Source organism: Tinamus guttatus, unplaced genomic scaffold, assembly GCF_059628265.1.
Source record: "Tinamus guttatus ecotype Peru unplaced genomic scaffold, ASM5962826v1 Tinamus_guttatus_pri_ptg000327l, whole genome shotgun sequence".
Classification (NCBI taxonomy): domain Eukaryota; kingdom Metazoa; phylum Chordata; class Aves; order Tinamiformes; family Tinamidae; genus Tinamus; species Tinamus guttatus.
Window position 1 is genome coordinate 10,156,324 of NW_028288861.1, and position 25,494 is coordinate 10,181,817.

The 25,494-nt window shown below is 40.5% G+C and overlaps 1 protein-coding gene across 9 annotated transcripts in view; it reads left to right on the forward strand.

Annotated features, from left to right (window-relative positions):
* NRXN3 (neurexin 3) overlaps nt 1–25,494 on the forward strand; it is a 901,920-nt gene that overhangs the window by 297,930 nt on the left and 578,496 nt on the right. For all 9 annotated transcript variants that reach the window (XM_088529330.1, XM_088529323.1, XM_088529324.1 and 6 more), the window contains 2 exons: nt 9,408–9,611; nt 16,948–16,974. In XM_088529330.1, the coding sequence (XP_088385456.1) occupies nt 9,408–9,611; nt 16,948–16,974 (231 nt within the window). The remainder of the gene's footprint in view (nt 1–9,407; nt 9,612–16,947; nt 16,975–25,494) is intronic.

Sequence of the window (25,494 nt, forward strand, 5' to 3'; positions counted from 1 at the left end):
AAAAAGTAGATTTAAAAAATGCTGCTTTGTTCTGTCTAAGATATACTCTGGTCTTTGGAAATGACTGGCTGGTGCTTGAATTCACGACACTGCCCTTGGGCTAGTCATACTGCTCATATTGTCCTTACTGCTGTTCCGAACACTGAGGGCTGCGTAGACACTCATGGATGAGTGAAACAACCTTTCTTGCAATTATTGTGCCTGAATTTTAGACTTGGCATTTAAAGAGATTCAGGAATCGAAGAACCTTAGAACATCATGAAGAACAGAAGCTTTTTATTATCTGCCTGAAGGAACTTCTTAGCTTCCTTCACCCAGGCAGTTAATTCTGCAGGTACAGTGCCTAGCACCTAGTGAAGAAGTTACATTGAAGTGGTGTCATGAGAGGGGTGCAGTTGCTGATAAACTGACACTGAATTTTCTCTTTGAGACAAATCACATGGATTGATTGGGACCGCATTTAATCTATCATAATTTTCTATAATGGGTCAGAATACTGTCGCAAAATATATCAGATCTGCCTAACTGCTAGCAATCTGGAGAGTAAATACCCCTTTTTGACTCTATTACAGTGGAAAGAAGTGCTTTAGACAGGATAAATAGCAGGTTCTTCACTGTCAGCACTCTCAAGTTTCTAATGTCTGATTTAAACAGAACAATATAGGATATGGATACATTTTCATGTCTTGTCTGTAAGTGAGTGCACATGTCTTAATATGGGACGATCATATGACTGCTTTGCAGTTTCATTTTGGAACAAAAGAAATCCAAGCATTTCAGCAAGTAGATACTGTAGAAGGGGATTTGAAGCTCTCCTGAGGGGAGAAAAAATACAGAAATCTGTATAATGTTTGTAACCAGTGTTTTGGCAAGAGCTACTGATTTTTTAAGTGAGGAAACTGTAATTGGTCATGTTTGGAGATAGAGTGATATGGATAATGGCCATTCCTCTTAATTGTCCAGACAAGAAGATTCAGGTAATGTGGCCTACCAGTAATGCAGGACGCTCATACATCTCTATGCCGTTTATTCTTTTGTCTTTCTTTTTGTAATATGAAATTATTTAAAATAGAAATGCATTAGTTTACAGGTACCAGAGACATAGAATGAAATTCAGTCTGGAGGTTTGTTTTCAAAAGGCAATGTCTACTGCCCACTTGAAGAGAGGACTTTATCTGCCTCATCTGCTGGTAAAGTTTCTAAACTCGAGCCGGCGTCTCTCACGTCAGCCCTTGTGATCCTGGCACCGTAGCTGCCACTTCGTAGCATCTGCTTCTGTTTCCCTCTTTATTGTGGTTACGGTTATTGGCCAGTGGTTGTAATTAGCTGGGTGAGCAGCACCGGCCGTGATGACTTCATTAGGACTGGGAATGGTCAGAGCCTGTCAGACCCCAGGAAATCAGTGTTGTTGTGTCTGCCCTGTGGTCTGAGCTGCGCTCGGACGGGCACTGCCTGGGATCGCTGCTTTGGCAAGTGATTTTCAGGAAAACAGCAGCTCTGTTGTGGAAGAAGAAAGGGATCTGAAAGGGCTTCCCCCCATCCTGGTGCTATAAACTGCTTGGCTCATCTCGTATTTTAAGTTTGGAAGATATAATGTGAAACACCAAATTAAGTGTTATCCTGCATTTTTTTCTACAGCATGTATGCTGTCATTAGCCCCTTAATTGCTACCTGCTCTATCACACTTCTCCCAACGATGACCCATTTTCCAGCCTTTTTGAGTGTTGTGGCATTCCAGTTTCTGAGGAGCTCTTTGCTTTCATTTGTTACAGTTAGTAACCCTGCTTCTCTGCCTACTTATTTTCAATGTGTGAGATGGTTTCTTAATTATCACTTGTGTTTCCTCCTGAGTCAGAGGTTTGCTGGGTTAAAGAATTGATGCTTCCAAAAAATCATTGTGATATACAGGTGATTTCTGTGGGCAAGTTTAGTCTACAGTTTGTAGACCCATATTTTCCCTCTGCTCCATATGCTGTTAAATCACTCCTCCTAGAACTCTTTGAAGTTCAGGGCTATGAGGCTGTCAGAGGAGAAGAAGGAACAAGAGGAAATTGAGGATGGTCTGGTCCATGCTGGGCACCTTCCATAAACCAATCAGGCAATATGAGTTACTGTTTTTCTTTCCAGTATTAAAAAACTAACCTTGAGGAGAGACTGTTGGTTCTCGCTTGAGGCTAAGGGTGAAGTTCGCGCTACAACCTCCCCTTTCAGAGATGGTAGGCTGGACATGGCACAATTTCTGTAGCTTTCCAAGATCCATGTTTTTTATAGTAGAGTCCTCATCTCTTGGAAATCTGGAGAAGTAATGCAGATTTTACTGCTGACAGCCACTCACAGGGAAAACCATCACAGGGAAAATGTAGCCTTTTATTTTCCCCCGCAAGTCGGCAGCCCTGGGAGGTGTTGGCAGCGGGGTGACACACCTGCTGGTGTGCTGGCAGGAGAACGGACCAAAAGCAACCGGTGTCAGATGTAATTAGTCTTTGTTGTAATCTCAGCATGTTTGGTTTGTAATTGTAATTGTTATGAGCCGCATCAGAGCGGGTAAAACATTTGCCCAAGGACATACAATGTCTGCAGGACAGCTTCGATTTGAATCTTTTGTTTCTTCAGTCATGACGCTGTGCTCTGAGCTGCGTTGCCATCACTGTGATAACTCACTAGTAAATCCTTCTCACGCAAGCAGCAATTTGCAGGTGCGACGTGATGCATCGGAAGTGGGGAGATACCTGGTGAGAGCAGCGCACCGTGGCTGTTGTCAGAGGGCACTTCCAACTACTTCTATTCCAACTACCTGCTAAAAGCAGTGCCAACTTTAAAAGTGTCTTTGGTTGCTGAGGACGGTATCCAGTTGAGTTTTGAAAATTTCGGAGGATAGAGTTTCCACCGCCTCTCTGGACAGCCTGTTCCAGTGTTTGACCACCCTCACTGTGTGTCACTCTTTATAATTTGATGGAATTTCCCTTGTGCTGGCTGCCTCACTGTACACCTCTGGGACAAGCCTGACTCTCCCTTTTGCTGTAACCCCTCGTTCTTGGGGAATGCCATTGAGAAGACAGATGCTGGCCTGATACTCCGCTGAGTTGACCATGCCATGAAGAGGACCCAGAACGGTTCAAACTAAACACAAGTTAAATCATTTTCTAATCACTATCATTTTAGTAGCAGTTTTTCCCACACCTTCCCTATAACTCGCTTTGGCTTTGAGCAACTCTTCTGTCGGAGATTTCTTCTCAAACAGTTGCACAGTGCTCTGTAAATGTTAGAGTGACATTTGGAGTGGGCTCGAGGAGCCTGCCTGCTCCTCCGTGGTTCCCCTGCATCTCTGCTGGGCTACACTGCCTCGCTCCTCACCCGCCAGGGTTGGCAGTAACATTTACAAGCTGCATTTCCTCTGTCTGTAAATATTGCCCCTGTGCTGCTCCGTGCTCTTCTAGCTCCTCCCCAGCCCTGTTTCTTCTGATTACAGCCTGGAGGAGGGAGATGCTAAGTTTATCAGATAACATTTACTTTTCATTGCGGATTAAGGTCTTTTCTTTGTTCTCCCCCTCCTTTAATTAGCTTGTCCTCTTTTGTGTGTGGTGATGACAGGAGGGGGGAGAACCAGGTGCGGAGGCTGATAGTGATCAAAACTTCCACCTTCTTCACTGAGAGAACATGGACTTGGGAGGTCACTTCATCAGAGAAGTTAAAATCTAGAATTAACAGCACAAAGTCTTCTGAGGTTTACAAATAGAGGGAACTGTGCTTCTGGATCCTGACATGACTTCTTTGGGCTGTTTTAAAATTCAGAATGGGTCAGCAGCAGTTTCGGTTGCAGGTGTTCAGACAGGAGAGTTGCACCTTCCCATCTGCAGTGGTGGAAGCTTCACAGTTATCTCTATTTTTTTTGAGATTTATTCCTCTTTGAGCTGAAAACTCTCTGGAAAGTCTGTTTGTGTTAGCTCACCTATTTTAAGTATTCACCCAGAGGAGCAAGGTGTCTCTTTTGGATTCACATAGAAGTTTTTGTCTTGTTCTAAAAATATCTGAATTGCTTCGGTTAATTAAAAAAAAGATCAATTTTATAATTTTCTCTATTTTTTTTTTTTTGAGAAAAGACTTGGCTTTATTTACACTGAACCTTTTACCTTTGTGATGTAGTGGGGCTACTAGCTTGGCTTTTTGCCTAGACTTTTGCAAGTCTTCTATTATGTGGATACATAGACAGTAGCTTTTCCTGGGGTGATTTCATTCTTCTGCTTGTTAATGGAAAAACAGCATAAAAAGATAAGAGATGGGAAACATTTAAGGTACTGTAATAGGGAAGGGAACAGTGGTATTTAAGAGCAAATTATGCATAGGGTATTTATTCTGTTCTGACTTTCCGAATGTTTTAATAGGTGTTGTTTCACTTCACCCATTCTTCAAGATGTTTTTATATGATCCAACCGGCATTTTCAGGCTATTATCAAGCATATATGTATGTTAAGTGTTGAAATGTTTTAAATAATGTGATGCAATGAAGTCTGCAACATTTTGAGAAGATGTATTTGAAAAATATTTGTCCAGATGGTCTATGTAAACGTTTGCTAGCAATTTTTGTCTATAGCGCTGGCCTTATAAATGACAGTTATTACTACTGCCCCACCAGTATTCTTGCATCCCTGAAAATGTGATGAATGCCTTGGAGCTAGTTTCATTATCACTCTCATTTGCTGCTCATTTGGAAATATTTTGTGCATATTGTACTGATAAGGGTGTCTCATGTAATTACTCTACTTTTAGTGCTCGTTTGCTCTTAACTGGCATACACTCTTCAAATTTTGGGAGCTGAATTTAAGAAAGTAACATACAAGTCAAAGAGAAGCCAAAGGAGGACAACAGAAGAGCCAAAAGTTTTAGAAAATAAAAGGTAGAAGTTGAAAAAACGGGGCTTACCTATTCCAGAACAGAGTAAGGGAGCTAGGATAATTGTATGCAGTGCATCCATATATAAAGGTTTTTTATGAAGAAGATATGTATACCCATTGGCAGGAGGGAAGAAAGCCTTCAGCTTAATTTGAAGCATTGAAAAATTAGGGATGACTTTAGGAAAATGCTTTGAACTGTGAGGTAGTGAAGTGCTAGAAAAAGCTGTATAGAAAGTTTGAGTGTTTTCTCTCCAGATTGCTTTAAGAGCAAATTGTTTATAGACGACCAGAAACGGTCAGGTGTTGTGGTTTCAAAGCTTTTGAACCAATGGGCTACTCTGTCAGAATGTCTTGTGGACATTCAGCCCCCTCATTCATTTTTAGATAGAGAACTAAAGTAGTAGTCGTATGGCTCCAGTGAGTCCCTGGAGCTATTTTTCAAAGTCTCACTGACAGCTAATGATCCCGCGGTTTGGGAGCTGCTGTTATGATATGTTTGATCTTACCTTAATGCGTGGAGGGCAGATTATTAGTTGAGGTTCCTTACATTTCTGTGATCAAATGCATCTAAGATTTTGGCAACTGCTTTATCTTCATGAGTTGATTTCGGTCCTTAACAAAAATGGTGATGGAATGGGCATCCTGACATTTAAAGCAAAATCACTTTGTTTCTACCAGTACAGTAATCCTAACAGTTGCCAATAAGTGATACTATGTGCAATGCTTTTTGCTTGACTACTAAAACTCAACCTTATTTATAATATGATGGACCCACTTTGGGTAGATATTTAAGTATTATGCTGTTTTCTCTATTATTGTCCTTTTAAGTGCTGATGACTTATGCTTCCCTCCTAGTTAATCTTTCCTGTTTGGCAGGCTAAGTAGGGTCAGGTCCAATGGCACTTGAATGAGAGACATCCAAGGAAAATCCAATTTACTGAAAATGCCTTTCAGTGCATTGAGTAAATACTGCCTTTTCTTCTGACCTGGAGAGAACAGTGCCAGAGCATGGTACCACAGATTTCACAAAATCTTAAACACTTGTCAACATTTCAAGTTGCCATTGCATTTTGCACAAAAATAGGAGCATTAGCTCCTGAGTGTAGTCAGATTTCAGTCTGAATAATTACATTCTGGCTCACATATTTCCATTATTTACAGACAGACAAACTTCTTAATTTTCTTTTATAAAATATTATGTACCAAAGGCATGCACGTTTTGTAAGCTCCTGTATTCAGTTGTTGAGGAAGTGAACGTCACAGCTATGGGATCAAGTCAGGCTTTTTGTGCTTGTGGTGGTTGTTTTGTGTAATGGCAATTTATATTTTTAGCTGAATAGAAAGTTGTTCTCCCATAATATGTTAAATGCTTGTCAAATGCTACTTCAAAAGCTTTTAGCAATATTAAAACAAATCAAATTTGGTCCTGTTCTGTTAGCTGAAAGTTTAGGCACCCCACAGGAATCTGTGTGTGTGAATCTTTGCAATGGGCTTTTCCGTTGCGTTGTCCTCTTTTACATGATGTTTGGGTCAGGTCAGGTCCCCAGAGGGGCCTCTGTATCTCACTGTGCCCCTCATGGACATGTGGGGACACCTCCGGAAGTCTTCACTTCTCACCTGCGGATTAGATGGGACCTGCTGCCTCTGTGCAGGGCAGCGTGGCCTGCTCAGGCTCCCCAGCTCTACAGGTAGAGCAGAGAGGATCCAGCTAAACTACACTACATTTACAAGCAAGAACAAATAGCAAATAGCCCAGTCTTGAAGGCAGCTTAAGCACACTGATACAGCCAGTCTTTCCTAGCTGTCCTGATTCCACAATCCCAACCAAAGGCCTCTTAAAACCCATGTGACACAAACTCTGGTTATGGAAATGGAGAAGAGGAGAATAAGGAAAATAAGATATGAATACAAGCAAAAAGGTTAGAAAGCAGGAGAACGAGCATGAAGAGGCCATGACTATTTTTCAGTATCTGTAATCTAAGAATATGCCCATTGCCATCTCCCTGGGAGGTTTATGCAGAACCTTGTTGGGAAGGAGTAGAAAATGACTCCTTTGGATGCTAAGTGTAAAATTGAAGCTGGCAGAGTTTCAGAGCACAAGTCTGGGAAGCTAATTGCTCCTAATAATACATTGATTTTCACAGATCTCTGGCATTATGGAAGGGCAGTTTTGAATCAGCACCTGATTTCTTCATCCTCCTGTCGTCAGGCTACTGGCAACAAAGGTTCTGGCTTTGTGGTTTACAGTTATTGCAGCTCTGGATCTTTTTTTCATACAGAGTCATATCTGGATGAATCTTTGTGGCTGTCTGAAACGTGTGAAGCCTCATACACTATCCATTGCTCTGATGCATGTTTGTTTGGTACATTCAAATAGCCACAAGGCTACCCTAATACTCAAGGGAATGTGTATGTGTTTTTAACTCGAATAACTTGTGTTTCTACTTTTATTTATGGTACTGATCAAAAATATCACAGTCCTATTGGTATGATGGGTAAAGGAAAGTCCAATGTGTGGTTGTATTCAGGAGAAAGTTGCCAGCACAATTGTCTCATCACTGATTTGTTTCAGTCATTACCTAGAAGAAGAAATGAGGGGTTTTGGAGTTATGAAATGGGGAACTTGGTATAGTTTAGCCATTGATATTGCCTTTGCATCTTGGAGCTTCTTCCACTCCAACTCACCGTGTAACTCATTTCAGAGATGAGCCACATCTATAGTAGTGGAGTCTAGGATTGAATTTCCATTTTTTCCTGGCTTTTTGGATTCAGATGTTGATTTGGAAACCCTATTCAAATATATATGTATATATATAGATAGATAGTTCCCAGTATTTTGTTTCATCTTCAGAAATTCTGGTTGTTCTTCAGATCCCTTTGATGCAAATTTCATAATGATGCTGAAGATTTCTTGTCTAGGGACAGGTATTCTCTGGCAATGGACAAAATGCGTTCTTTTAGAAGGGAAGGAACTCATTACTACCTATTTTTCAGTTTCTTGTCTTCCAGTGTCTGCAGGAAAAGCTCTGGCTTCCAAACTACCTAATGCATGAGAGAGAAGGAAGCAGGAGTGCTAGGGTGCTTGTGTCAGATGCTTCCCCTCGCAGTCCTGCTACCCGGCCGCCCCGTCGCTGCTCGGGCGCGCAGCGGTTTCATGCAGGGCACATCCCAGCTGCAGGCGTCCAAGGAGCCATGTCATGCTTGGCTGCGCTTCCTGATGCAGTCCGTGGCGGGAGCGGAGCGGAGGGAGCGCGCGGCGGCCACTGCGCGTGCCCGCTGCCGGGGAGGGCGCGTGTGCTAGGCAGCGCGCTGGGGCCCGGCTTGCAGGCGTGGAGGGCAAGGGGTGCAGGTGTGGGAGGAAAGAGAATTGGGCTTTGAAAAGAATAAACCATTCCCCGACTTGAGACAGGAGTTTTCTTTCCTTTTCATTTTTCTTGGCTGAGAGAAAACGTGAGTCCCCAGGGCAGCACTGAGAGTTGGCACCCACAAGGTGCATGTCTGGCTGGAGGGATGCTGTGTGTAGGGAGCTCTGGTCTGCAGATCATGCCAGTGTGTAGGGAGTGCAGCTAAAGAAACTGGTGAATATTGATGCTACTCATAGCTGTGTTATTTTAATGGTGCTCTGAGAAGGAACTTTTATTTGCAACAGGTTTCTATGTCCCATGACCAGAGCAGTGCTTCTTGCCAGCTAGTAATGTGGTGGCTCGCTGAGCCAGCATGTGTACAGGGATCCAGGTAAAATGAATCAAATGTGACCAAAAACACATGTGCACTCTCTCTGTATCAGTTCCCCTGCTTCAGTCTGTGGTATAAGTCTTACATGGAGCAGTCTTTACATCTGCCTTCCAAGGGGCTGGGCTTCAGGGAAAAGGAACGCTCTGACTCATACATTATAACATCTATGCAGATTTGTAAATTGTGCTGATAAAAATGCTTCAGAGCATATTAATGGGCTGAAACAATGATTGCCATGCTGTACTGTTCGCTGCAATTCCATTGCAAGACTTCAAATATACCCCCTTAGAGTATCAGTTTCTGCAGGCAAAAGCTCTAACAAATAGAGAATGTTAAGTACTTTATTTTATAGTGCCTTTCCTCAATTGAACTCTCAATTTGATATCCTAAGAGAAGGCAGAAAAATGTAATTTCTTTCCTTGCTGTTGTTGTTCTTTTCCATCCTCTTGGCTTTCTTTGTGCCTTCATCTCCTGCCATTTCCTGTGATTTGAATGACACTTAAACTTGACCTGGATTTTGGGTTGTTTCTTTATTTGCCTTGCAATGCCATCAGTTGCGTCAGCAAAGCTCCGGAAACATTAGGTACTAGTAAGGAGGGAGGAAACAAATCACAAAATCAAGATAAATCCAAGAGCAAAAAAAACTGTTAGTAAACCTCCTTCTACATACTTGTCTTTTACAGCATCCCTTTCATTCCAGCAAAGCTCTTTGAGACTGAAGATCACACAGAGGAGTGTTTTTTTTTCATTTTTGAAAAATTGTTTACTGATTTGTTGCAGAGGCCTCCATCCTGAGTTATGATGGCAGCATGTACATGAAGATCATCATGCCCATGGTCATGCATACAGAGGCCGAAGATGTGTCCTTCCGTTTCATGTCCCAGCGCGCCTACGGGCTGCTGATGGCCACCACCTCAAGGGATTCTGCTGACACTCTGCGCCTGGAGCTGGACGGCGGCCGCGTGAAACTTATGGTCAATTTAGGTATCGTATAAAAATCTCCCGCTGCCCCTTCACTCTTAGTTTGGGCTTGTGATTTAGTGTTTTTTATTTTTGTTTAATTTCTGTTGGTTTGGTTGGATCAAATTGATTTCTAAAATAGCTGCTAATATAAGATTCATAACAATGCTCTTGCAGAGAGAAATTCTCTCCTGCATTGCTGCATGGAGATTTGCTGTTAATTCTTCATTATGGACAGTGTTGGGTTTTAAGTCTTTATTTTTTTAAGTTTCCTTTCTTCGTCTGGGACTGGTGAGCTCTGTGTGAAACATGCTGCCTGGTCCATCTTTTGATCAGTTACATTTCTCATTCATCTGGCCTCGTCAACATCACTCAAAACAGTCAAGGTCAAGTGTGGGAGGGAAGCCAAATGGATGCGTCAGCAAGAGGAAGGGCTAAAGAATTTGACAGTTTGATATAACTTGTTCTAAAATACACTAGTAACTTTACTATATATTTCAGCCTTTAGGGCTTGCTATATTTAGTGAAATATTCTAATTTTTTGCTTGTTTGGTTTTTTTTAATTGTGTTTTTAATAAAACAGAGGCATCAATAATAACAGCACATCACCGCATTCCAAAAGGTTGTGTTCTGTCTCCTTAGAGTTACAATTGACCAGAAGGAAACTTAGAAAGGAGCATAAAAATAACAGTAGTGAAAACAATTTTCAATATGTGCATGTTTGATGAGCTCGTATCTATTTTTTCCCTTTTATTTGACAGTCTCTAAGCATTGTACTGAAATCCTAATAGCCTTTTTAAAACAGAATTCAAATACAGGAAGTGAAGCTTTCTTTTCACTAACACTGATGCAACTTGTCAATTCATGTGAATCCAGAAATATAATTAAGAGATTTTGAATCAAAGGGACAGAACCATTATGAAAATAGGAAATATTAAATGATACCACTTCTGGTATCTAGGGTACTTGATATGAGGAAGGGTGCATGCTCTGGGAAAGCTTGTGTCCACTTTCAAAATTCCGAATCCTGCAGGATCAAGCAAAGAATGATGAATTAAAAGAAGACCATGTCTCTTAAAAATAGTCTCCATCTCAAAGGAACCAAAGAGGCCTGGAAACCTCCTCCTCTTTATTAACAAACAAAAAACAACAAACAAACAAAAAAGTTTAGTGTTACGTATCTACTCTTGGCAATATATATGCTTCGCTTAGCTGCACTGTAGCAGTGTAATGCACCACTGAGTGTTTAGCTAGCCTAGCAACAGATTCCGTGCTATCCAGGCTGGCCTACAGACTAGATGATTTATGTCAACTTTAGCTACCGTAATAGCTCTGCAAATACAAAAAAAAAAAAAAAAAACAGCAGGATGGTGAAAAACTTCTTTGCCTATATGAACTTAAAGAGAAGAAAATTTCGAAGATTTGCAGAATTTCGTTGGAGGACAACTCAAAAGAATTGCTGCTCAGCATTCTTGCACATGAAAAGAAAATCTTTTTTTAAGGGAAAAAAAAGAAACTCCTATGTGTTTGTATATGTTTTGCTTTTTCTTCCAATCTAGTACAATTGATGCTGATGGCCTAGTACAATGAAAATTTGTTTTCAGTGTCATCTTTCATGGCGATTATGTTTAGCCCTTTTCTTCTCGGAGAGTATACTTCATCACTGGAAAAGTGCAGTGGTATGTTTCTACCCAGAAAGTGATGAGGCAGCTAAGTATTCTGCTTAGTTCTACCCTACTTCTGTGCAACCTGTAGCCAGTCATTTTACCTTATGAGCCTTAGTTTTCTTCTTTGTTAAAGAAGCTAATACTTTGCAGCTTCTCAGGAAGGTGATAGGGTTTCAGTAAGTGCTGTTTGTGTTAACTTTTCAATTCCCATTGAAAGTACTGCTGCACAAAAACTGCCAGGGTCCATCCAAAGGTATTATTTCTTCTGAGAAAGGTGTCATTTGACTGACACTTCTGACATGTCCATCTTTAAAATCAACAGGAATTAAGAAGTGCTCCTACTTGGTGTTCAGGACCTGTAAGGCTCATAGCCTATGGAAATATGAGTTGTATGTTTAGATTCTCCTGAATATACTTATATTTTCCACTTTACAGCTTTCCTTATATCACGCTGGAAGACTGTATTTCCCTCAGGACCTATTAATGTTATGTGCCTGGTTGACATTGGTTACTTATAAGATGTCCTGGAGTCCGCAAGGCTCTTAGCCCAAGCATGGAGTGTTTGACTCTTACTATCTAGCAGCTAAAAGACATGGGTAAAGAGTTGCCACGTTGTCTATATAAATTTGAAAAGGGAAATCTGTGGCTAATGATTTAATACAGAGGTGCAATCCATGAGGCAACAAACCCTGTGTTGACTGTTTTTGTGTAGGTGAAGTGACAGAAGCAGTGCGTGTGCTGTGGGGTTCCTAAGTTTCCCAGATTTTGCACTTGGAGACTTGAAAATGTCATGAGGTTGAATCTTACCCCAAAAGTGGCTACAGGCTGCATCAGTGGAAACCTGTCACAACTCTCTTTTTATGTCTAGCTCCACAAGACTGTAGTTTAATTTGTTTGAAGCTGGATCAAGCTTCACCTCTCCTTTCTTCGGATTTATAAAACTGTCAGATACATTCTTATATCATCACTTTCCTACTTTAAAAACAGCCATAATACCTTGCTGTTGAAATAAAATTCTGGAGAAATGACTCAAGCCATTCATTTTCTGTTGTTTACTAGAAGTCAATTCTAACTCTTTAAGGAGACTGATCATAGCCCAGATGTCTCACATGAAGACCAAGTCTAAAGTACCCTGACCCTGCCAAAATCCCTATGCCAGAGAGAGACATAAGTGCTAACTGAAAACCTGAAGAGCTCAGGTCTGACTAGTTACATGGCAGCAGCCCACTGAGTGTCTAACCAAAAACCAAATGACAAAGACTGTTTTGAGTGGTGAGTTACTTAGTTGTACTTTTCTTACAAGTTGTTTAATATTGGTATTAAAAGCTGTGTTTTTCTTCTTTGATCTATGCCATTTGATTACTTGTTATCATTTGTGTGGTTATTAAGCTCTTTCCAGTGTTATTTTTTTCTTTTCTCTTTTCTTTTTTTCTTCTTCCGTGTATTTGATTTGTAAAGCTTTCCCATAGCCCATCAGCCATAGTAAATCAAAAGATGGTATTCAACCCTTCAAAGGCCTGAAGCCTGCGGCCCGCACAGCAAACAGCCCTGCGAACAGAGCGTACCGAGCAGCCTGCAGCGGCTGGCATATCCCCCTCGCCCCCGCCGCGCGCCAGGGCCCGTGGGCACACACCGGGGTGGGCACGGGTGGCCGCGGGTGCTTGCTGTAGAACATGGGAGGGGAAGGAGTAGCAGTGACGACTATTTAGAGGGACGAGGAAGGTTCTTGGGGCCTGTGGGTGCCCGAGGCACTGCATTCTGCATGTTGGCAGCACCTCTCGGTGTAGGTTGAGTGTTTGTTGTGTGAAGATCAGCAATCCAAATGTGACATGGATCTCACATCAACTGAGAAGGACTTTGAGGAAATGGGTCTGGAGTAGAGAGCGAGAAAGAGTGAGAGAGAGAAAACAAATTCTGGCTTGGAACTTGCTCAAGAATAATTTCTGCTGCTTAAAAATGTGCATAAAGGGAAATAACTGGCTGGGCAGGAGAGAGAGAGTCACCTGAATATTTTTCCTCCAGTGGCTTAGTGGGAAGGGTTACCATTCCTCTGATTACTGTTCAAGAGCATTTCAGTTTTTCTGCTTGGCCTGGCTAATATTCAGGGAACTGATGGCTAAAAAAAAGGCAAAGTGTCACAAAGACATCTTTGCCTTTCCAAAGTACATGGTTTCTTTTATTCATCTTATGCCCAAACTGAACAGGCAGATTTTCTGTTTTCCTTGTCACATATATTCACATTTCCACAACTAATTTCTATTTGTGTGGATGATGCAATTCATTTACACTATTATTTCTCACACTAAGTCTATTTCTTATTAATAATTTTTGTATTTGTAATCAGTACATGTAATACCCCATTTTAAGTTTTGGCATAGAAATAGAAAAATATTTAGCTGCCCTATAATATTTATGGCTAGGTGCACAGTCTAACTGCTTGCAGACAGGAGACAGACAAGGAGCCACACGATGGCATGGGGTAAGAGATCTCATCCAGATTCCCCATGAGAAATAACTGAGATTTAGGAGCAGCAGTCAGGCCCCAGTTAGCTCTCTCGTGCCAGCTTGCTGTTAAATGCTCTTCCATAACCACCTGTGGATACTCATTAAAAGAAAGATTTTGTCCTCACACAGTACAAGTGTCTTTCTATCCTGATTCAGAGAAACAGCCTAAGACTTTAGCAGTGTTAAATAACTTAAATATTACTATTTTGAGGCACAAAGACACAAATAGTAAGAAACAAATGCCTAATTCTCAGAGATTTTGTTAGTAAAGGATGAATCCCTAATGTTAGCTGGTTGCAGTATAGATACTATTTTTTCCAAGGAGAGGATCTTTGGCCCATATTGCAGGTGATGTATTTAAGAAAAATCTTTTGGCTGAGCACTAAGGAAGCTTCTGATTTACATTGGGAAAAATAATGCATGAAAGTAACTACTAGGTCTTCACAACTCATTCTGCTCCCCTTGTACTTATACTCTATGTTATTACTTTGTTGGTGGCCTCCAGCTATCTCCATCAGTGGCTGTACTGACAAGTGAACAAATTTACAGCTGTTTAGGCATATTCATCTTTAAAATCCATAGTGAAGGAAAAGTCAGGAATGCATGTGCAGCTAAATAAAGCAAATCGCATCAGTAGAACACAATGACAGTGCTGAGAGGCTGAAACAAGGGTTACTCAAGTCTTACTGCACTGCAACAAGCACCCGGGGATTCCCAAGCAGTTTTTTTAATTGTTATTGAGTTCCCTGGGTGCTGCTCTGATGAATGAAGGAGAAAACAACTTCATGCATTAATGATTGGAGCCTTTATTCAGGGTTTTGGGAAATAATTAAGGAAATAACCCCCCCTCATCCCATGCCTATTCTTTGAATGTAGCATCTTTGATTTTGGATACCTCTCTTTTCAACAACTGATTGAAAACTGCAACTGCAGCAACTCCTGCTCTGCTCCTGCAACTGCAGCAACTGTAGCTTGTATAGCTCACCTTACACTGGTGCCATGAGATTTTCACATTGGGCTGTACAACACACTTTAAAGTCTTGGAGGCTTGTTAAGCAGAGGGCTCACCGTACACTACTGTTCATGACTGCCATTGTGTTGGAAAGCAACACTCTGACCATGTTACCCTTGTAAAAGCAAAAAGGAGGCATAGTCTCTTGGGTGAATTTTGCTTGGAACCAGTCAGGTTTCTCTTTATGGCACACTTAACAGTTTGGCCCAAAGCAAATTGCCCTGTTGTGCTGATGGTATAAGCGACCGTGATGTCTGTTGTTTGCAGAGTGTCTCTCTCTCTCTCCTTCTCGCTGTCTTTCAGGTCACAGGGGAAAGGGTAACTGGTTCCACGGCATGTATTTCAGAGCTCCCTTACCTCACCCAGCTCCTAGAAGGGATATAGCCACCGCTGTACGGTGATCGTACCAATTGCTCCAGGGCTGTTTGCTCCCACTTTTCTGTTGCGGTTGACGACACATGACAAACCTAATCGCACAAAACCAAACCCAGATTTTCTCAAGAGAAGTTCTGCTTGAAAACAGACTCTCTGTAGCTATACTGCTCCTGATTGGTATATCCCTAACCGTTATGACTCTTTATTTACAGATTCCTTTTCTTTTCCCTCTTTTATTTTTTAAAAACTGCATTTAGTTTCAGCTACTGAAATTATTATTCCTACATCTGTCAGAGTAAACACAGAATTGGTCCAGTAAAGCAGCAAATTGCACGCTATTTCTCTTCTCTCCCATTCTGTATAATCTCGCTTGCTGAGCCAATATCTCTGTAATAAATATGACCATCTCTGCTGTTCGAAGACTTAATACCTGGCAGACTGTCCAGGTAGGGTATCTGTAACCATGGACTGTTATCCATGGTCTTGATTTCCTGCAAGACTGCCAGCACTGCCCAAAGTACCTAATAGCACTGATACTAGAGCTCTCAATCATTTTGGATATCCCAGTAAAGGATGTTCACTAGGTATAAATTTAATGGCTCCTTTTATGTGCAATATCCTGAGCATTAGGGTGCTAAACAAGAAAAGGAAATGCTCAGAAGCACTCTAGTTCCTCTACCTCCACTCATTTTGTTTTTGTGGACTCCTCAGTTACTGCTTATTAGATTTCATGAGTATGGTTTTGTTTCTTTTTCTTTCCACATACCCTTTTTCTTCCACCCTCCCTTCCCTGTAACCTCTGAATGAAGCAGGGCAGCAAAGGTCCCCAGTCCTGCCACTTCACTGCCCATTTTGTCTTCTCCCTGAACGTTACGAGCAGCCGATTCAGTCCCAACGTTCAGGCAGCAAGACAGGATGGGGCTCTGAGGGCCTGGCAGGGCTGGGGACCTTTGAAGGGAATTCCTACACCCCCAACAAGCAACAAAAAGTATTCCCAACCTCCAGAGCTAGCTGAAATCTGGGCTGGGCGTTCGTGCGGTTAGCTGTTTGCAAGTGGCCATTTTATGATAAGACACAACTGGGCACTATTTTAACCCTTTCCTCGCCTGAACGAACAGTGGCAAATGCACCTGTGCACATACTTTTAGTGTTTTGGGCTGGCACAAGGGGGAATGAAAAGAGGGTCTTTGGGAGAGTTGGAAAGGGTTAAATATTGCACCAACAAATTTCAAGCTGATATTACAGGTATTCTGTGTGGGACAGATGGTATATTTATGCAATAACAATATGCATTAATTCAAAAGAAACCAAGTGTAAAGGTTGTTTTTAATCTTCAAGCTTCTTGAAGAAATTATAAAAGGATTTTAAAAAGAGAATTGACACTGGAGTCTGACTTGCATTTTGAGGGAGATTTTTTTGTCTTAATTGTCAGGTTTTTTTTTGTAATTCACATTAGTTCGTGGAGCAGAAGAGGTATCTATACCTATGCAAAGGTATCCGCAAAAAGAAATAGCTTTCTGTGTCAATATGTGGATATATATGTATATTGGTATATCTCTCTATACATACGTGTATATATATATGTGTTTATATATATATATTTATGTAACAGATTTTAATGTAGAATATACTGTACATATACACCCACTCCTGAATTTGTAGAGACGGTATATGAGTATAAAATGGCCACATCTCTTTGCGTGTGTCTGTCCCCGGAAGGGTGGACTGATTGTTTTTGGATGTCTGCAGCTGTTACCTTGAAGGATGCAATTTCATCTTTCATTTATTTTTCCCCATCTAGACTGTATCAGGATAAACTGTAACACCAGTAAGTTTTCCCTCAAGTTTCATTTTGTTCTCTCTCTATATATATTAAAATAACTTTTTCTTTGCTGTTTTATAAACTGTTTTTCTTTTTCCTTTATTTGTTTTCTTTCTTTTTTTTTTAAGCTTTGGAAATTGAATGGTTTGGGTGGGATTCCTATCCCGCACTGGGGAGGGTAGGAGTGAGGTGGGGGAAAGATCTTACAGTGATTGTATGTTAAAATGTGTGATGTTTCTCTAAGGAGGAGACAAACTGTTATTTCATAGCTTTGCAGAAGAGCACCTGAGGAACCTGAGCTGATATTGTATTTCACTATATACCTGTTGTCTTTAGAAAAACATTCCAAGAACAACATAAGAATAACAACAGGTACTGTATGCACTTCTCCACTACTAGAATGTGTGTATATTTAAAAAAAAAAAAAAAGAAACTACTTTTGTTCAGCATGGTGACAACTTAACCTGATATTTTTTCAAAGTCATTTTTCTTTGGGCATTTATTAAAGGACAGAAAATTTGATCTTAGATACAGAGTATGTTCTCCAAGTTGTATTCTTAAATAACATTTTATATAGTATTTATTACCTTTGGGTTTCTGTGATTCCAGGTGAATCTTTGGGCCACTGAAAATCCCTTTCAGCTGTATGAGTAGGGAGGAGATCTTAAAATCACCATGAAAAATAATAATAGAAGATCATACCCGACTCTGGACTGCGACTGTGTAGCTAAAATCTTTTCTGCTATATTCAGAAGAGCTGATGGAATTTAATGTAGGCCCCAAACTAAGCAGCACTCCCCAAAGTATGAGACTTTTTTGATCCCTAGTATGCTTCAAGGTTCATTTTAGTTAAAACCAGATTCCTTGCCAAACTGGTAGATCGTCTGTGCTAGATTTTACAATGAAGGATTTATGGAATGCTAAACAATACCTGGGAAATGTTATAATACGTTAAAAGATAAAACTAGCCAGTGTTTTTTGGGGAGGCTCAACTATCAGCCCCAACCAAGCTGGAAGGAAGTGCGTTGCAACCCCAAAAGCAATCAATGAGCTTTCAATGAGCCATAGAGCAATCACTGCTGAACCAGTTGCAGCAGCAGTGTGAGAATTTCATTTCAAAACACTTTTGTATCATTATCTTAATTTTGGACTAAGAATATGTTTGTAGTGATAGACGGCAGGTAGATTTTTTTCTTTTCTACAGATGGTATTTGCGAAATCTAAAAGGGGCTGTATAATTGTAGACAGAAAAAGTATACTCTTAAACAGATACCAGATCAACTTTCCCTCCTGCTCATTGCAAGCTGCTTCAGATTCTACTTATCAGAGAAGTGGAAGCAATTAGTTTCTTGGGGACTGAAGCCAAAGCATAGTCTGATGTGTGATTATTCCAGCTGTGAGACCTGATTTGCAGTAGGAACTTGACCATGAATTCGCAGCTTTTGAGAACTGCAGCCTTCTTCAGCCCTTTTGTAAGGCTATGTGGGGTTAATCCTGTATTACTCCAAGTTTGGCATCCCTTGTTGAATACCTTTTGATCTTTGAAGTTTGAACATGGTATTTCAAGATGAAGTGAGCAATATGAAAAACTACCTTGAATCTGTGCTATCTGACATTGGCAGTTTTTATTCAACAGCACAGAGGACATTTGCATAAAAATAGGATCTTTTGTGTCCTAAGAGTTCATATGTTCTTACTGCTTAACCACTTGTAACTCTATCTAGACACTTGCACCGTAGTTTTCGTGGATCATACATTTTGGCTTCTCTGATATCATCTGATGTTGTTGTTAGCATCTGCAGCTTCTCATGACAGCTTGCTCTTAAAGCCTCATCCATAAAAGACTGTCTTCAGGTGGGAAATCATACATAAAGACGTATCAAAAGACAAATCATACATAAAGAGCAAAGATCTTGTTTTCATGCAAATCAAAATCTAGTGGTAATTGTGGGAATTATTAAAGAATAAAAAAAAAAAAAGGGAATGCCAAAATCAGAGCAGTGAGAAGTCAGTCTGAATCCAGTACTTTTGTTAGTTTCCTTAGAAGCATCAAAACATCTTAAATCATTTTGCTGCCATGCATTTTTAATAGTTGAGGTTGTTGAATTTTTAGATATGTTTGTCCTCTAAAGGCTTGAAGTTATTTATTTAAAAACACTTTAGATTTTCCTTTTTTGTAGTTTGTTTTGTTTTTATGATACTCTATGATACTTTGCTTTATATGAACAACCTCACTCCCAGTCCTTCCAACACCTTGCCTATTGCTGCTGCCTGTTGCAGTGGCTCAGGCCATCTGTCTAGCTTTTTAGAAGAAAACCTGCTAGGAACTTATTAATTGAGAAATTGTATAGACCTGCATGAATAAAATTTGGTTAAGTAGGAGCAAACAAAATATCACTCCAACCTTGCAGACCACATTGGCTTTTATATGTCCACAGAGACATATTCACACAGATATGGGTCTGTCAGAGTCAATGAGCAGTATTTTGGGATGAAAACAAACTTGAGGAATGAGTTAGTCAGCTGAAGAGTTTCAGGTCAAGCAGTCACCATTGCTAACTGAATGTAAGGAACCTGGAGCATGGTTTTAAAGGTGAACAGAGCTTTACTTTGGGGATTTCATGGAATGTGTATGTTCAAGATCCCACTAGCAAGACCACAACAATCACTGCAGTTCATGCTACCTGAAAGGAGTCTAGCATATGGTAACAGGTAAGCATTTAATTTTAAATATGCTTGGTATTAATTTTCATTGAAAAGTATGAGTTATTTTCTGATTCCATATCTTTTGATATCCTATACCTGGTGTCCAGTGCTGTTTCCCATCGTTTCTTCTTGGCCTTTCTGTTTTTCATCACTATCGTATCTCAGTTCTAGAGTTGAGAAATTCTGACATTGTTTTGAAGAGCAGGAACATTTTTGCTTTTTCTGAGAAATTCTGACATTGCTTCCAAGAGCGGGAACATTTTTGCTTTTTCTGCATTTATTTTAACACTCATTTCATCCTTTCATTACACTTTTGAAGAGACCTAACCTGATCTAATCTGTTTCTGCACACTGTCAAAATCTGAGGTCCCAAGGTTAGTTTGTTGCTTTGGATCCAATTAATTTCTGAAGGGCCTTGGACAACAGAAGACCCCTAGAGTATGGATTGGTTTTCCCCTTCCAGTTGTGTCACTTTCTGTGTTTACTGCCTTGATTCAGTCTTCTGCAATGTTCATTTCAGCAAATGAACATTTGTTCTTTCAACAAATGCTACTGTAAAACAATATTAACTGTAATAACATAAAAAATGAACCTATGATTTATAACTCTCTGAGAGGCTTAAAGGTGGGTGGGATTTTTGGTTGTTTGTTTGTTTGTTTTTTTGACATATCATTATAAGTAAATAGGAAGCCATGCTAACTGTAATCTAATCAAAATGTCATAAAACCAAGCATACTTATCTGATTTCTTGGGATGTTGCTCTCATTTTAATAAAAGCTTAATAGTGCTCTATCATGAAAACATTATTTGGAAAGTGAAGAGGTATGATTAAACATACACATCATATTTGTAACTGTAGTACCTCCTGATGCCAGTTAAAAGTAATCAGGAAGAAATGAATGCTTATACGGCTTAAAAACCAACAAGCTATTAGTATGTCATATTGTAGTGATGGAAGTAATCCTGGTGTCCGTAACATCTACACAGCTTAGCTAAGAATGTTCTCACCTTTGAGAAGTCTCAAGATTCAGGGTGCTGTTTTGGCCCAGTGCTACTGCACTCTGATACGGAGAGAAGGAAGGGAGGGAGCCTTTCTGTGGAAGGCCTTTACTTCAGGTGGACGGTTGAACAGCAGTCCGCTTGGGTATTTTCCCAGGTGGTAAGAATTTCTCTTCTGCATGGCAGCTACTAAAATGTGAGACATGTCTCAGAGTTGCTTGATTGGAGTCTAGTGCAAGTCAGCAGCAAAGAAAAGCTCTTGACTTAAACCTCTTGACTCAGAAGTTGCTTAACATCCGTACAAAATGGAGCTCCTGAGTTTATTTTTAAAAGATAGCAATAAAGTCTGTGCGGTCACCTATTGCAGTGGTGAGGACAAGGACCTTTGGAGTTCCACATGGAGTTCTTCCAGCTACATAAGAGGCAATAGGTGACACACATACAGGAAGCTGCTGTGCTGCTCTCTGGACAGTATGTCTTCTGTGGATTTGCTTCTATAATTAATTGCCTGAACATCCACATTGTTCTTTTATCAGCAGAAAATTGGCAGAAAACTAGAAGCTCATGCTGTAGGGTTTGGGAGTGAATATTTTATATTTGTATTTAATTTTGTCTCAAAACAACCCAGGGAGAGCATCTCTAGTGAGACCCTGGCTAGTTATAAGACCCCCAAAATAAGCGCTAATCAGCCCAAGCACCACTCACTGTGCTAGAAGCCACCCTATCAGTAAAATTTAAATCAAGTCTCTGAGCCCTATGGCTCAGGGGATACTGGATAAGGAGTGGCCACTAAAGAGGCTCTGAGGATTTGTATTATTGGATGTAGAGCCTTAGTGTAATGAGTGAAAGCTTTCCAAAATGTCTTTAATTATCCTTGTCCATACAGTGTCAAGAAGATTAAAGTTTTGCTATGGCATAATTGATTAATTTCTAGGGGCATAGTCTGTTCTTTTCTCTTCCTAGTAGTTGGGGGGAATCATAGAGTACAATAAAGTTGTAAAGAATGATTTGTAAGCTTCATAAAACTGTAATCCTAAACTATATTTTGCCATATCACAAGATCCTTGCATCTCATAATATCTCAGGGGCCATAAGTCTGGGCTAATGAGTGGAGTGCAGTATGTGTTTACTGCACTTGAGCCAGCCCCAGCTCCTGCTTAGCAGCAGTTAGTCTTCATCTTCAAGCTAATGCTGTCACATCCCTTGAAAGGCCCTAGTCTGATGATGCTTCAGTTCTAGTGCTCAGGGAGAGACCTCAGCAAGTCTTTTAAGGTCACCAGTTTGAAGAGATGGCGATGTTGAGTAGCGTTTGGCAGAACGCTTTGAGTGTTATTTTTAACTAAATTGCTGTGGTGGAACCTAACAGGAAAGAAAACCAAGTTTGTAAACTCACAACATCTGCCAGGACTCAATGACTTGATTTTGGAAAACAGCTATGGAAGTTTAACTGACTATTTTCCACAATCCAGAAGCTTCTCTTGACTCCTTGCCAGTTTTTGAAAGTTGTCTTTTGTTATATATTCTTATTTATAAAACTGACTTTGTTAGACAGAAATCTCTACTGGCCAATTCTTTATTTTGGTCACTTAATTGCATAAACTCTCTCTCTTTGAGATCAGTTGTCATCACTTGCAGTTTCCTCAGAAAGTAGCTGTGGCCTTCAAAGTTTGTAAGCCTCATACTATAAGGCTGAAATAGGCAATACTTTTGTTGTCTTGGAGTGAAACAGAAGGCTAAAGATCTACTGAAATAGCATCATCTGTGGTCTCCAGGCAGCGAGCACTTGGCCATTTCTTTTTTTTTGTTTCATTGATTTTTCTTTTTCTGCTTAAGGCACTGACTGAGGAAACTTGATGTGTGAGGGCTAATAGCAAGGAGCTGTGTAGGCAGTGCTCAGTGTATTGCTTCCAGGATTAAGACATGTCAGGCTGTTGACTATCTTAGAATCAAACAGTGACTGTATTAGGACATACGTGCTGGACACTGTTGATATGAGTGAATGCTGTGAGGATTGGTGATGACAGAGAGAAGTTGCCTTTCCACACCTAGGACCTTTTGTCTACTCTTAACAGTCTTCAGCCACATACCTGTCTCAACCTTGACCACCACCGTCCTTCTGCCACTGCCCCCCACCACATGGCCTGTCTTTTGCATTGCAAAGCTATAGCTGTTAGAAACCCCCTGCCAGGGAGCACAGTACTGCTGCTGTGCACAGCTGCCCGAGTGCTAAGGTGACAGTTTGCTTCAAAAATGTGCTTTGGTGCTTCTATGCCTGACTGTTGGCCTCTCAGAAATGTGAACTGGGGAGCGAGAGCGTTTGCCACCTCCACAAAACCATTAGCTCCTTTGGAGCTTCTCAAAGGGAACCTGCAGGAAGTAGTCAAGCATTAAAACAGAGGTATGGTCTCCCGTCTAACATGGTACTCCTTACAAGTTGTTAAAGTTTCATGATACTTTAAAGAGGAGGGAGAGTAGTTGTCAAATCATTCTGATGCCTGCAAACCCACTAACCTTTCTAATGAGAATTGGGGGAATATCTCATGCTTTTCCTGTTCTGTTGTCTACCTCCCACCTCCTTTTGCATGCATATAAGGGGTCTGGATTGGAATTTCAGCTGAAGCTCATCTTGACATATACATAACTCACTATTTAAAAGAGCTCGTAATAACTGAAAAACCATTTTATAGTCCATCTGAAACAGCCCATAGAATATACAGCATTTCACTCACATACTGTTAAGGACTGTAGGGGTCCCACCACAGTTAGAGATGTGTGCATCTCATAGAGTTTATAATGGCACAAGGTCTAATATGAATAAAGTATCTTTCGCATCAGTGCAACAGAAAAGGTGCAAATGCTACTAGAATTCTGTGGTCTTTTTTAAAAGCAGAAATGTTTCAATTGCAAAAAAACATCTTGAAAGAACTATGGAAGTGTGTAATTTTTTTCCCTGTAGGCTTGTAAGATGAGTTTTCTCTGTAGGAAAGTGAATGAAGCCAGGAGCTCTTATGAATTAAATATCCACTACTGCTAAAATGCAGCCAGTTCTACTGTGGAAGATGACATCTAATATCATATAGTAACTCTGATTCAACGTGAAAGGGGAGAAACATATTTTTAGATTACCACTTCTATTTCTAGATTTATCTAGAGGTTGGTATACAGTTGCCTAGATCATCATTGGTGGTTACCAATATAGTCAAATACTAATTGCATACAGTCCAATTACATGGTTGCTATAGAATATTTTTTTCACATCCTCCATATCTCCAATGTAAATGCTCAATGGAGTCGATCCTTAGTTTACCAAAATATTGATGATGCACATGTGGGTAATACCAGTGCTGTATTTGCTGTGGGCAGAATATTAGCCCCATTTAGTTCCCCGTTTTACTACACTGAAAAGGATGGAAGTTTGTTGTTTTCCTTTTGTTAAGATATTTTGCTGCTTAGGATAATTTTAGATGAAGGGAGATATATACAGGCATTGCTAGTAAAATTGACAGATTTTTATTGTCATCAGTTTATCATATTTTCTCACTACTCACAGTTTATTTTAAGCATACTAAAGCACAACAGAGCACATGCAGCATCATGAAAATTATACACAAATGTAAGATGTTCTTTGCATAGCTCTCTCACAGCTTATTTTCCTGAATGAGCTGAAAAGATTATCAGGGGTGGAGGGTTTTTTTTTTTTTTTTTTTTTTTTCTCCTCGTTCTCTCCACTGCCCCCCCCCCCCCCAGAAGTGCAGGAGGAATTTCCAGCTTGGCAGAACTATTTGAGGGGAATGATGTCTTTTGCAGTTTTCAGCTAGAGGATGACTCCTTCAGCAGCACAACAGTATTTACAGGGAAGAGATTATCCAGTAAGAGCTAGAGACACTCACCGGAATCCAACAATCTATATGTGTGTGTTTAGGCCGAGACTATACCCAGCTTTCCTGGTCCCTGATGTGCCTGTTAGAGGCAGCTGAGCACCATCTCGTGGTGCAGCTGAGATTTTGTGGTCTTTTCTCTCAGTTCATGTGCTGAGAAGCCCAAATGCTTCCACAAGCCAGTGTTGTGGTGTGTGTGTTGTGATGTTGGTTCCCCATTGCCCAGTAAAAGGGTTGTAGGAATGTCCAGGCTGCTCTGAGGGAAATGTTGGAGAGGAGAAGGGTGTTTATTGGCAAAGCTGCGAGAAAAGGTTTTGAATGTGCATATGTGCCTGACAGTAGCGCTGCTATCTCTCATGCTCTATAGAAATAACTTATGCAAAGTGTGAACGGTATCACAGGCCTGTACTAACAAAAATGGAAAAAAGACAGCTGGCCACTGATGGTTGTAACTTGCAGTTACTCTTTTTTTTTTCCCCTCAGACAAAGATGTGGATGATCCCTTAAAATAGGAACAGTGTAGAATGATTGTGGGGCAGTTGAATGGTAGATCATCTATGAAGGTAGGGGAGATATTTATTAAATATTGGAAAAATATTTCCTGCTATTGGAAAAGCCATTAGTGATGCTTGCCTAACTGATATTCAGTGACTCGTAAGCTTGAATTAGCCTTAATTTGGACTTGATGACCTTAACAGTCTTTTCCAACCATATTAACGATTCTAAATTCTGAAACATCTGCAGCTGTTGAGTATTCAGATATCCCGTTTTCAGGTAAAAATCTTGAGAGCACATAAACTAAAACTTGATTCTAAAGGACCATAGTAACCATACGTGATTACGGAGGTTTTTAAAAACTGAGGGTAGCACGTGAAGACATGATGTTGCTTGTAAAACCGGTGCCCTCAACTAAGCAGCTGAAGCTTGTCTGAGAAATTCTGTG